This window comes from Pieris brassicae, chromosome 10, assembly GCF_905147105.1.
Source record: "Pieris brassicae chromosome 10, ilPieBrab1.1, whole genome shotgun sequence".
Lineage (NCBI taxonomy): Eukaryota > Metazoa > Arthropoda > Insecta > Lepidoptera > Pieridae > Pieris > Pieris brassicae.
Genome location: NC_059674.1, coordinates 10279948 through 10292639, shown reverse-complemented (window position 1 = coordinate 10292639; position 12692 = coordinate 10279948). Strand labels below are relative to the sequence as shown.

Below are 12692 nucleotides of genomic sequence, written 5' to 3'. Positions count from 1 at the left end.
CCCGTGTCGTGAGCAGCTAGTCCCTTAGTCTAGTCCTAGATTTTTAGTTTACAAGTAATTCCTGTAATGAAATGCCTACAGAAGCAAATGCTTAAGTAAAATCCATAATATTTTTTTTATTTTAATTGTTTTGGTATGGATAGTACTCGAAATAGGCTATAATAACATCGTGCTACGACGTAATTCCCTCTAGTGAAACTGTGGGTCACACCTAGTGTAATATAGTGTTTAAATGAGAATTGAATTAATGGATTCCAGTTTAAGTTTTATGTGTATATACTTGCTGTTGCCTAATTAAGTCGTGACCGTGGGAGCAGTTGTTATCTTTACTCTAAGCAAACAGTTACGGGAGCTGTGAAAACATACACCCTTATTAACAAAGTGCTGTTTGATGTTTATATGAATAAATCATATCGTTGATTTACTAAAACATGTTTCAAACCTCTTATTTTTTACCAGGATACGGATCTCTCGCAATATATGGAGAGACATCCCGGCGGTCTCAATCGTCATAATGTTAGGCTCTATATGTTCCAATTACTTCGAGGCTTATCGTATTGCCATAGGAGAAGGGTCTTACACAGGTTGGTTTACATCAATTTTAATATGTTTATATATGATACTTTTCATCGACGTTAAGAATTATGTACAATGAAAATAGGAGTGGCCTAAATAGACGGCCTTGCGAAACACCCTCATTTAAAGCGAAATTCAATACTAAAAACTATGATTACATAAAAAGATGTGTAGCTTAAATAGACGACCAAAAAGGACGACCTTGTCGAAACTAGAAAGGGGTTTTATCTTCTTTTTATGTTGCCTCTTTCTGAGATCGCGATAATAAATGTTTTACGTTATTTGTAGACTTTATCTTTATAATAAGAATTTGTATAGTTTATAAATATCTGTTATTTATTATTGCAATTGATATGATGTTTTGGGGTTTTATTCCTGGTCAGCTCAAATTTGAATTAGATTTGTAATTTGTTGTGCACCTATGGTTGGTACGGTAGAATACCACTTAAGAAAATAGTTGCCAAAACAAAACAAGGAAAAAGCTTAACCAGTTAATAAACGTGCCAAAGATCTTTTTGTATAGTAAAGCATTCAAAAGAATATAAACCAACAAATTAGATCCTGAACAAATATCAGAATATAACAGAATAAATATTACTTATCCAGAGCTTGATATATTATGTAGTGGGCTGATCAATATACAAAAAGCGTTGTTAAGTGCCTATAATAAAAATATTGCAGGCCTCCGCGTGTTCCAGTCCAAAATGTGACGGTAAATTTCCAACGCCGATAAAGAATTTTCACTTCAAAAATTTATTTTGGTATTTGTTTACCGTAATTGTCATGCATTTTAGAATAGATATATTGTAACTTATACTATAGAAAATAACATTTATATGATGGCGGTTTATTTAAATGAATAAATAAATATCAATATACCGGTATACATGTATTTGATTGGACATAATATGTTTCTTCCCCAGGGACGTGAAACCTCAAAACTTATTAATAAGTTCGCACGGTGAGCTTAAGCTAGCCGATTTTGGTCTTGCACGGGCTAAGTCAGTGCCCAGTCACACTTACTCACACGAAGTTGTCACCTTATGGTACAGACCACCAGGTACGTACGGTTATTTTTTTTTAGCACGATAGGTCGAAGCAAATGTAGGCCTAGTGGCTTCAGCGTGCGACTCTCATACCGTAAGTTTGATCCCGGATTGTGCAAGAATGGACTTACTGGTCTATGTGCGCATTTAAAACTCCCTTGAATGGCAAAGGAAAACACTGAGGAAACTCTGACCGAAAAAGTCCACGGTGTGCATCCTCACAGAGGCAGATCACCTACTTGCATTTTAGATGAACCAATAATCCTGAAACAGATACAGAAATCTGACAAAACAAAATATCTTCTTTCGTTCGTTCGCTCTAACAGTAATTAGTTTTGTGAAAGTTCAAGTGACTAGGTACAAACTAGGTTCTTTTCCCACAGACGAACAAATTCATTACAATAAAATAAACTGTCTGAACAGAAATAATACGTCTGTTTTTACACATAGTAACAATCTAAAAGAAATATAATTATTTCTTTACATATAAAATTGTGCTTCGTAATCGCCCTTTGGACGTATATGGTAATAAACAGAAGACGAAATTAAATGTATAGATAAGCATTCGTAGTGAACAAAATGTATAATAATCCAGTCGTAAGAGCTGTCAAGAACTGACAAAGTTGAATATATGATTACAAAACAGCACGGACGGTAGATGAGAAAAATATCAATTTTATATCAACGTCAAAAGTAGATTCTTGGAATACATTTCTTTGTAAAAGATAATGATATGACAGTTATTTTGCAGCACTTTTTCTGTATACATATTGTTCTAAATTTTACTAGTCAGTATCTATATGATGTGTGACTTTTTAGATGTACTGCTGGGCAGCACGGAGTACTCAACTTCTCTGGACATGTGGGGTGTGGGATGTATTTTCGTGGAGATGCTTTGTGGTGTTCCCACGTTTCCTGGCGTACGGGACACCAACGATCAACTTGATAAGATTTTCAAGGTGAGGCAAAAATTTTGACAACGAATTTGAATAAGCTGCTCCATAAAGCTCAGGGAAACTTATTTTTGACATACTTCAAATAAGGAGTTAATTATTGAATTTAATATAGCTTCCAAACACATGTGGCAAATTTCGTATTTGTAAGTATGTTTGTTCACTTATTTCTCGAAAACAAGAATCAATATTAGATCATTTAAACCAGCTGTGTTCCAATTATCGTCAAAATAGATTTATTTGTTTGTAAGATATACGTATATTTGGTGACGTAAATAAATTTGTCAGATATATCTTCAGAAAGACCTTAGACAAAAGCAATGTAAGAAATGATGATTGTAAAATTTACATATAATAATAATATATATAAAATTTTGTTATAGGTTCTCGGAACTCCAACAGAGGAAAGTTGGTCAGGCGTGACACGCCTACCGGGCCTACGCACGCACATTGCCCGTTGGGGCTGGTGCGCAGCTCGACCTCTCGCATCGGCTTTTCCGCGCATGCGCGACGCTGGAAGGGATGCGCAGAGATTAGCCGCGGCGTTATTACAGCCGGATCCGACGCGAAGGTTGTCAGCTCCAAGGGCGATGAGACATGATTACTTCGCTGAACTGTCTTCACGTCTTTCCGACTTGCCGGATGGTTAGTAGACTGGATTGATAGTAATATTTTTTTGTTTCTAATGGAAAACAATCGATTCCATTACCTTTTGAGCGCAAATTGTGTTGTGCCTGACTGACTGAATAAAACCTGTATGTGTAAGTGCTATCGAGTGCAAAAACCTTACAAGACTTATAATCATAAATTTTCTCTCGTAAAGTATGGATACGTGTAGATCCAACATTTCATATAACGCAAGGAAAAATTTATAACTCAAAAGTATCCAATACACGACCATGACCATCCGTGTGTGTCGTTTTGTCCCTACCCTCATTCTACTATATCATATAATACGATTTACTATTAACAACTTATGTAGGTATAGTAAACCATATTACCATTTTTGAGAACTATTGTTATTGACATTTATAATATCATGAAGTCCGTAAAGCACTACAGTCACATTATTTACACTTTTATTTTAATCAAATTGTCGATACCTTCTATTTGTATAAATAATTTATGTACATTAATGAGTTTATACCAAGGTGGAAGTTAGCTACTGAATAATAAATGACCATTTATTATGTGCAAGTAAATCCTTGCAAAAAGCTAGACACGAAAGCTCCGACTGTAAAGAACGTAAAAAACATCAGCTGAAGTAATGTTCGCGGTCAATTTGTTCCCTTTAATCCTGATAAACTCGAGTCACAGACGTAATATGGATTTTATGTGCGCCTCCTCTCGAGTAAACAACTTACTCTACCCTAGACCGTTTCTCTGACGTTTATCCACGTTACTTTGGCCCCTTAATTCTAAATTTTCTACGCTTTATACAATCGTCGTATGTCAGTTTTATTTCAGAAGTTATTTATAATATCAGTTTCTATAATTGAATACACTAATGTATCAGATTTCAACAACCTGTCACTTTCAAACCAAACCAAATTTTATGTAATTTTTAATTACTATATTAAAAAAATCACTCGGTTTTTCTGCAATGTGGCATACGCTTAAAAGACAACTTTTGCAACTCATTTTTAACAGTTTCGTTTGAAGCACGCCCTAGTTGCCGAGCCCATATTTTGGATACGTTGCCAAATGTATGCATACGCAATTTTGGCAAGAGAATTGTCGTAATTCAAATATTTTCATAATATATCCGATCATATGTTTACTGTGTTCAGTATAGGGTTTTACTACTAAGGTCAGCTTTAGGTGCATTTTTTATGAACATCTAATACAATTATATACAGACTTATCTCTATTGAATTTAAGATAAACATTTTAAATTCGAACTTATATTTAAGTAGATGGTATAAGTCCACTTTTAATATAAATGAGTGGGCTTACTGCATCGTCTTATTATTTTAAACGCTTGTTTTTGCCCACCGTACAAACCTATAATTTTTGTTTCAGAGGTGTCAATATTCACAGTGGAAGGCGTAAGTCTCCACCCAGAAGAATAAAAGCCCACCGAAGCGAACTTTTAGTTGAATCTTTGTTCCTTCTGTCGACATCGCGTTTCGGCAGTCGACATTACGTTTATCTAGTGTCGATAACGTTCATTAGTTAGTACGTTCCAATTCCTATAGTTTTAATGCAACATTTCCGGTTGACATTTTGTCGAAGGACCAAAAAGTGATATTCTCCCAATTAAGACGGACATCGATTGTCATCCTTTGATTCTGCTATTTGCAACCAGTCTGCCAGAATTAAAATTCGATTAAGATTATAACTACTGTACTACAGAAACAATGTAATAGCAGTTTCAGGGATGTGGTTCTGTTGATAACACCTATCTATCGATTTGTACCACGATATGTCTTTGCTCATTCAATCTTAATTTAACCCAATTCATTACAAATAATGTCTTGTGTGAACGTTCACCATCAATATAATTTCTTAGCGAAAGCCTTATAATTAATTGAATTTATATCGGAAATACCGCGGTACATGTCGATTTATAAGATGTCATGGTGTCAACGCTTTTTAAGCTTCAATATCCATCCATATGATTCAATTACTCTATGGTGACAAGGTAATCGTTAGGTGTCGATTGTATTATATTGAATAGCTGGCTTGTTAACAGACTTAATTGCAAACACATAAAATTAATATACTTTTCGTAAACTTGTACCTATGAGATGTCTTTCTTTAATTTTGAATTAAATAGCAAATAGTTGTTCTATTTCACTCGTATTTTCAGGACTTTATTCGAAAGTTTAGAACAGATTACGCTTTGTTTTTGTTAAATATAACCGTACAATGATGAAGTGATTCTTTGATATATTGATGATATATGCGAAGTCTGCTAGCAAGCCCGCAGAGCAGTGTGCCATGTATTGTATAATTGAGATCGATTTATTTTAAAAGAATTTTTACGCTGGATATATGCTCATAATTTTGGGAGAAATTTTGAAGATGTTTATTTATATTATAAGCGATAAGTAACGCAGTCTTATGAGAGCTAGATGCACCCTTTTTCATTGGACATGCACATTCCTTCCAAACTATCGTCACACTTTGCTTATCGGATTTAAAATAATTACACAATTTATGTCTTGGGGATGGGGGAAAACCATAGAGCTAATAAAAAAAATGTTTTCCATTAAAACTTTTGAAGTTCGTTAATGGAAATTTTGCACTTACAAAAATGTGGGTAGTCTTGGCTAACGTTTAATTTAAAACCGGTAGGCATAGTGCGATCGTGCACATTATTAACCGTCTTTTGAATGGCCTTCTTCATTTATTATCGAGCGATGGACTGCCAGTGATACCATGTGAATTGAATGACATGTAGTGTTGGTCACATCAAATAAACATAATCCGTAATTTTCGTAAGGGTAAGATTATGAGTCGAGACTAGCGCTGTTACATGAGACTTTTGGCTCTGAAAGTTATGCCTTGACTATGAGGTGTATTTATTTATATTGAACTACAAAATTTGTGGGAATAGAATTCAAGTATACATAAAAAAATTATTAAAGCCGTGTTGGGCTAGTGGTTTCAGCGTGCGACTCTCTTCCTGAGGTCGTAGGTTCGATCACCGGCTGTGCACCAATGCACTTTCTTTGTATGTGCGTATTTAACATTCGCTTGAACGTTGAAGGAAAATATCGTGTGGAAACCTTAGACCCAAAAAGACGAAGGTGTGTGTCCGCAGAGGAGGCTGATCATCTACTTGCTTATTAGATTGAAATGATCATGAAACAGGTTCCGAAATTCGGAGGCCGAGACTGAGGTCTTTTTTTAGATATTAAAATTATTTGGTGTGACCGAAATAGACAGATCTCAAGGTGTGGGACCGTCCTGTATTGATAGGAAATTAACTGGATAGGTTCGTACTAGTGCCGTCGCATTACTAGCAAAATTTACTCTAAGAATAGGTCCCTCACGACTATAGGACTTAGCTACCGGCGCAGTTACAACTTAAATCTGTAGTCAAATATTTAGATAAATATATACCACCACCTATCTATCATATATTCTTTAATTGGTCATGAAAATTTTGTTCACTATTTCATATTTATAATTTAATTTGTTTTTATCAAAGCGCTGGTATTTTCATTTGAATACGCGCTTGGAAGCAATAAGTTTAAGGAGCTTACAAAGTTGATAATGACGTAATTGAAAATCGTGAATGAAATTTCTTTTTCAGCTTAGGTCCCTTTTAGTGATTGTGAATATTAAATCTTATTAAATATTTACTTAGATTTGGAGCTTAGGATGTTGTAGGACTTTAATACAAGACAACTTTGGTGATAAACGATTTACTTCAAATAGAAATTGTGTTTAATTATACTTTGCGGGTTCGCGTTTATCGCTTGCGGTGCTACCCGCAATGTGCTGTTAATGAAAAATATATAGTTGAGTTGTGATTGCGCGGGTGTAGGAACGTAGTGTAGCGTAGTAACGAGCTTTAGATACGTTTACATTGGGGTTAGGGAGCGGTACTCAACTGCAAAGCAGTTTTAACGCATTTATTCCAGATTTTCAATTTATTTCTTTATTAAAATTGTCTGGATATATGAAAAACTTGCGTTGCACATAATCACTATGTCGTATGACTTTTACTATAGAATTGTGTATTAAAATCAGGAAGCATAAATTTTAAATTCGTGTGCTTTATCTTACACACCTCCTGGCCGTCGGCTAGCAGTATTCAAAACGTCGAGATATTTATGTAGTAATCCATTTTTAATTTTGTTTCGCTGGGGAAGACAAATAGAAGTTGTTCATATTTCCAATACTTTGGCCAATTTATGCCCATTTTAGCTTCAGTCATTAGCAATTAGATTAATGAAGCTAGGTTAGGTACTAATTACGAAGTGCCTATACACTCACAAAACCGCTCCCGGAGGGGGAAAAATTGGTTCCAAACACCAACTAGTATGTAATGTAAAAACGCAATACTGTATATGTTTGTGTATTTTTTTTGTATCATTTAGTAGTCACCCGTTGAGTGAGGCACAAACGCACATGCGTTGTATACTGTATAATATAAATTTGAATGGGACTGGTGGAATAAATACTCGATTTAACAACATTGCTTCGTAAATATGTCATTGTTACAATAAATATTATACAATTATCAAATCCATATTTCGTGTGTTTTCAGTCCTTGACGACTGTTCTAATACATATTTTTGGTCTGTGTTATTGTATTTTACATTGAATACTGTAGTATGCGTTGACATGGACATCCTCTTAAAGGCATATGACCTGATCTATGGAATATAATAAAACCTATGAAATGGCAGTGACAGATAACAGATATGCAAATTTGCGGTTGTCTGTATTGCTAATAAAGATAAGGGAATAAAAGGGATCTCAATAATATTGTACAACTACCACGAATTGTTTGATAGTATTGTCGATATTAAGGCCGGTAAAAAGTTAAAGCCTTGTTGATTGCATGGAACGTTGCTCACGTTAACTATACAAAGATCTATTGTTACTAGTTACTTGACACTTGGCGTGACTATTAGCGGTTCATTTATAAAAATTGTCTTTGGGCTTTAAAATTTACATATGTTAAGTCGAGTATAATATTCCCAACATAATGCATTTGTATAATGAACTGACCCTAACTAATGTATATAGTTTTAAGTTTATTCATATTATTTAGAAACGACCCTATAATGTTGCCATTTCTTTAGTCGGATTTTCGCTTTATCTTATGTCTATGATTGGATTTATGTAAGGGTATCACTGCTGATGAAAGATTCTAAGAAAAATGACGGCGATAATTGGACCCTAACATTAATAGCCGTATTATGAGACTTATTTTATAATTTCTATTATAATAAGATTATTTTTATGTTACGTATAAAATTCACAATTTTTTTACTACCCATATACCATGCTTTTAATAGTTTGAATGGTGTAAATATAATTGAACTGATAATAATAAAGAATATTTCATAATTATATTTTGTTTTATTATATCCATAATATTAATTGCTGACGAAAACGACACTTCCACAGGTAATTGCAAGTAATGTTTAGTGCAAATAGTAACATGAAGTCTAATGAGTAAATATTAATAAATTAGCAAGATCCAGAAGTACCGCAATAATTATCTTTAACTTTTTATATATATATATATATATATATATATATATATATATATATATATATATATAATATAAGGGAGTTTTTGTATGATAACTAAAACGGTCACATGACTGACTCATATTATAGTAAGTATTATTCCTAATAACTAAAGTTTACAATTTCGCCTAAAAAAGCATATAAAAGCATCATTGTATAAAAAAGGATTTCCAGGATAAGATGTCCATAAGACACGGTATGCGCGACTGTCTATATGGAGAAATGTAAATTAAGCGCCAGTATATCATATATGATTGAAAAAAAAAATACCTACAACAAATATTTCGAGTTCATTAAACTTCTGGACCACCTGCAACTCTATAATTCGTAAATTCGGGCCCCGGAGGCTCCCCAGTACCAGTTCTTGATCGTTTTTAACGGAGAGCGATTCGAATCGTCGACGACAAATCACTTTCCGAGCGGTTTGATCCCTGTATGAAGTCAAGATTGTATATCTCTGTATATCCTACCGCATTTACCATAGAGAGTGATGGGATTAATATATACAGCTGAGTTTCATCATCAGACGTCGAGGCAGAATACGAAATTCCACTCATATAACCTGCTTACTCAACTAGGCGTAGTTTTTGCCGCCACCACGACTATGCGGTACTAGGTGCCCTCTGAATCATTATTTAACCATTTCGACTTAGGTTCCTTCAAGAAAAGAGCGTACCAATTAAAAAATACACCAAAAATTACGAGCTCCTAACTAATCATACAAGGCAAAGAGGCAGGTAGAACGAGACCTAGCCACAGACGCACGCCTTGGTTGAAGAATCAAAGCACCAAGCGATTGTTCAGAAGTGCGGCAACCAAAATTAAAGTAGCCATAATGATCGCCAGCCTCCGAAAGGAGAGGAGATGGCACTATAAGAAGAAGAATTCTTGAAAGGTTGGTAACGCACTTGAGAGCCTTCTGGTATCAGTGGCATAGGTGGCACTATCGCCTAACTTCAGATAAGCCTCCTGTCTATTTGTCCCGTTATAAAAAAAGGGATGATAATAAACTTGTATTAAAACAATAGCAATCACTTGGTGGAAATCCTTCAAGTGAAAATTACATTATATAACAAAGGCCCTCAGTTGACGGCGAAGTTGAAGCCGTGAAATTCGACGCCTTGGCATTTCGCCAATCTCAACACTGACATAATATTGGTCGACTCTGTGAGCTTACATAGAATAAAAATTTAGATTTTTTTTGTTCGCTTATTTGCGGTATCATTGATCTTGGTGTTATCTAAGTATATTTATTTTCTTCTATCCTCGTCCTGATTAACTGGTTATATTTTTCCTTCGGTGTAAAATAGTATTCACTATACTGGTAGACCTCAGTTTATGCATTTAGACATTTGGTGCGTTGTGCTTTAAGTCTTGGCTAATTTAGCCAGCCTAGCTCTTTCCCTTTATAAGTTTCCTGGGTTTTAGCAGGCCTCATAGACCGAACTGCCCCTGCTCGTTCTGAAGCCACTTCTGAGTAATCTTATCAGTAATTGGTTATATATTAACTTTGTTTTTTTATGTCAAATATTTAAACTCGCTCTTACATGTTTATTTTAATCATATTAGTGCATTTTGGAGGCGGATATAAGATTTTAAATTTTGTGCTATCGTTCTATGCTCAAGTTGCATGCATCTATTCTGAAGTTAATTTAAAAAAAAACTTTTACAAAACCATTTCATTCCCAGTTGAAGTCAATAGAAAACTAGGATTCGCATTGTTTAAACATTTTCAATTCATTGAAAACAATGCGCGTAAAAGCTTTGAATAAAAAACGTACTTGATAAGTTAATTTTTTCTCCTCCACAAACAATTGCGAGGGTGAGATAAAGTCGTCAAGAACACTCAAAGAAGTTGGCCGAAATTTGCAGGGGAACTGATGACCTAATTACGTCCTTGCGTTGCTTTGGTAGAGGAAAACAAAGCTGAAATTTATGAAGGTTAGGCGAGAGAAACGATCTGTAACCGTCAAATATATTTCTCCTATGAAATAATACAGTGTTATACCAGTACAAAGAGCAATTTTATTATATCAAAGTCAAAAATCATTTATTTATATAGGTAATACAATGTACACTTAAGAACTGGCAATAAACTCTCCGCCACTCTTTTTAATCGCCAATATTTCTACTACTTTTCTACTACTATTAAAGTACCAATATTCCTACTGCATACGTATAAGACACGTTGGGTGTCTTAAACCGATAATATACTCGAGATCTATCAAATGCAGAAGGTGTACGTCATTCATTCGTCGCTATAATACTTAGAAATAATATTAAGAAATTATCACCAGTATTCTCCTATTATGTAAACAATATATACGAAATAGCAATTGCTTTCCGCATAACTCTTTTGTTTATTAAGCAAGTATAATTTAAATCAAATGTATATTACAAATATTTATTGTCTAATTTAAGACAGAAAACTAATTTAAAATGGCGTTAAACATCTCGCTCACCTATCTTTATTTAAGACTATCAAAACTAGTATTACGTAATATTATATATGTAGTATAAAGACATAAGGGAAATCAAGTTATATGAACGTATTTACAAGCCATACACCATACATACACCATTGGGACTCTCATAAGAAACTCGTTATGAGGGTAAAAGAAACTTATACAAAGTGTGCAAGTTATAGGCTTCTAAGTAATTGCTTATTTACACGCGAAACAAGAATAACCTGTGGGATACTGACGATAACACGTCATTTTACAAATTATTATTGTTCGCTATTATGATCATGAGAAATGTGTTTTCTGAGATAATATAAGTTACTTTAGGTTTGCTGTGTCTTACTTTATTACGTTTGCTTATTGCTTCGGTGTGAAGATCTTAGGATCGTTTCTCTGAAAATAAATTGTTTGAAAATCGTCGCTGAAATGGTCGCTTTGTATAAAAATATCATCATCAATGTCTTCTTCTGGGGCGTAGCCTTGTCAAGTCTATTTCGCCATCGCAATCTATTTCGAAGGATTGGGAAATGGTGGTGAGAATCTTCAATAAATTCAAAAATTTGTAACATTTTACGAGTATTACATGACGTAAGGGTGCTTAGTTTGGTTATATCGCCTTCGGCGAATCAAATAATCTGGACAAGCTGGTTGTCGTCGGGAAGGTGGAACACAATAGACCACGGATCACCAACTCGCCGGTGGAACCAAGTCACAATTCTTACGGGTCTCCCTAAAAGAGCTGCGCTGAGGGGAATCGCCGACCGTACAGAGTGGAGCAAAGCAGAAGGTGCCTTGACATTCAGCAATTAAGAAAATACGACTGAGAAGTCCTTTGTCCAGACTAAGCATATGCTCAAAAATTTCCTTAATGGGCAGAAGATATACCACATTCTATTGATAAGTTGCCGAGAAAAAAACAAAGCAAGAAATAACGGTTGTTTAATTAATCTCCGTTTTCCATTTAAAATCATTTATGAAAATATAATAGGTATCTGTATGCGTTTAATTTGAAAGCAATTAAAAGTAATAAATACTAAACAATGGCCATTCCAACGAAAATTTAATTTGTGACAAATGACGACTAATTCAATGCCGAAATTGTTTATGCAAAATGTTTAAATCAAATATAATTTCTGTGAAACTTTATAGTAAAGATTTTTTTTAACAATTGCCTCTAATTAATATAGTAATTGTATGAACAGGTTCGAACTTATTTTAGATTTTATTTTATTAAATTTATCACCAACACGAGTTGTCTATGACAGGAAATGTCATTATTTATTTACTAGAGACGTATTTTTGATGTCTTATTTTATACAAAAATACAATATTTCATTTAAATTTTGCTAAAAACTGTTATAAACCCATATTTTGAACGGCTTAATTTTTAATGAAGAAAATACAAAATTAAATTGGGTTTACGGTTTGGCATACCA

General features: G+C 34.1%; 1 protein-coding gene across 5 annotated transcripts in view; it reads left to right on the top strand.

Annotated features, from left to right (window-relative positions):
* The window catches only part of LOC123714921 (cyclin-dependent kinase 14), a 91174-nt gene extending 82599 nt beyond the window's left edge, over window positions 1-8575 (top strand). For all 5 annotated transcript variants that reach the window (XM_045669585.1, XM_045669588.1, XM_045669586.1 and 2 more), the window contains 5 exons: window positions 460-584; window positions 1500-1636; window positions 2442-2581; window positions 2959-3220; window positions 4598-8575. In XM_045669585.1, coding sequence (XP_045525541.1) covers window positions 460-584; window positions 1500-1636; window positions 2442-2581; window positions 2959-3220; window positions 4598-4647 — 714 coding nt within the window. In that variant the 3' untranslated portion in view covers window positions 4648-8575. The remainder of the gene's footprint in view (window positions 1-459; window positions 585-1499; window positions 1637-2441; window positions 2582-2958; window positions 3221-4597) is intronic.
* Window positions 8576-12692: the final 4117 nt, after the last annotated feature.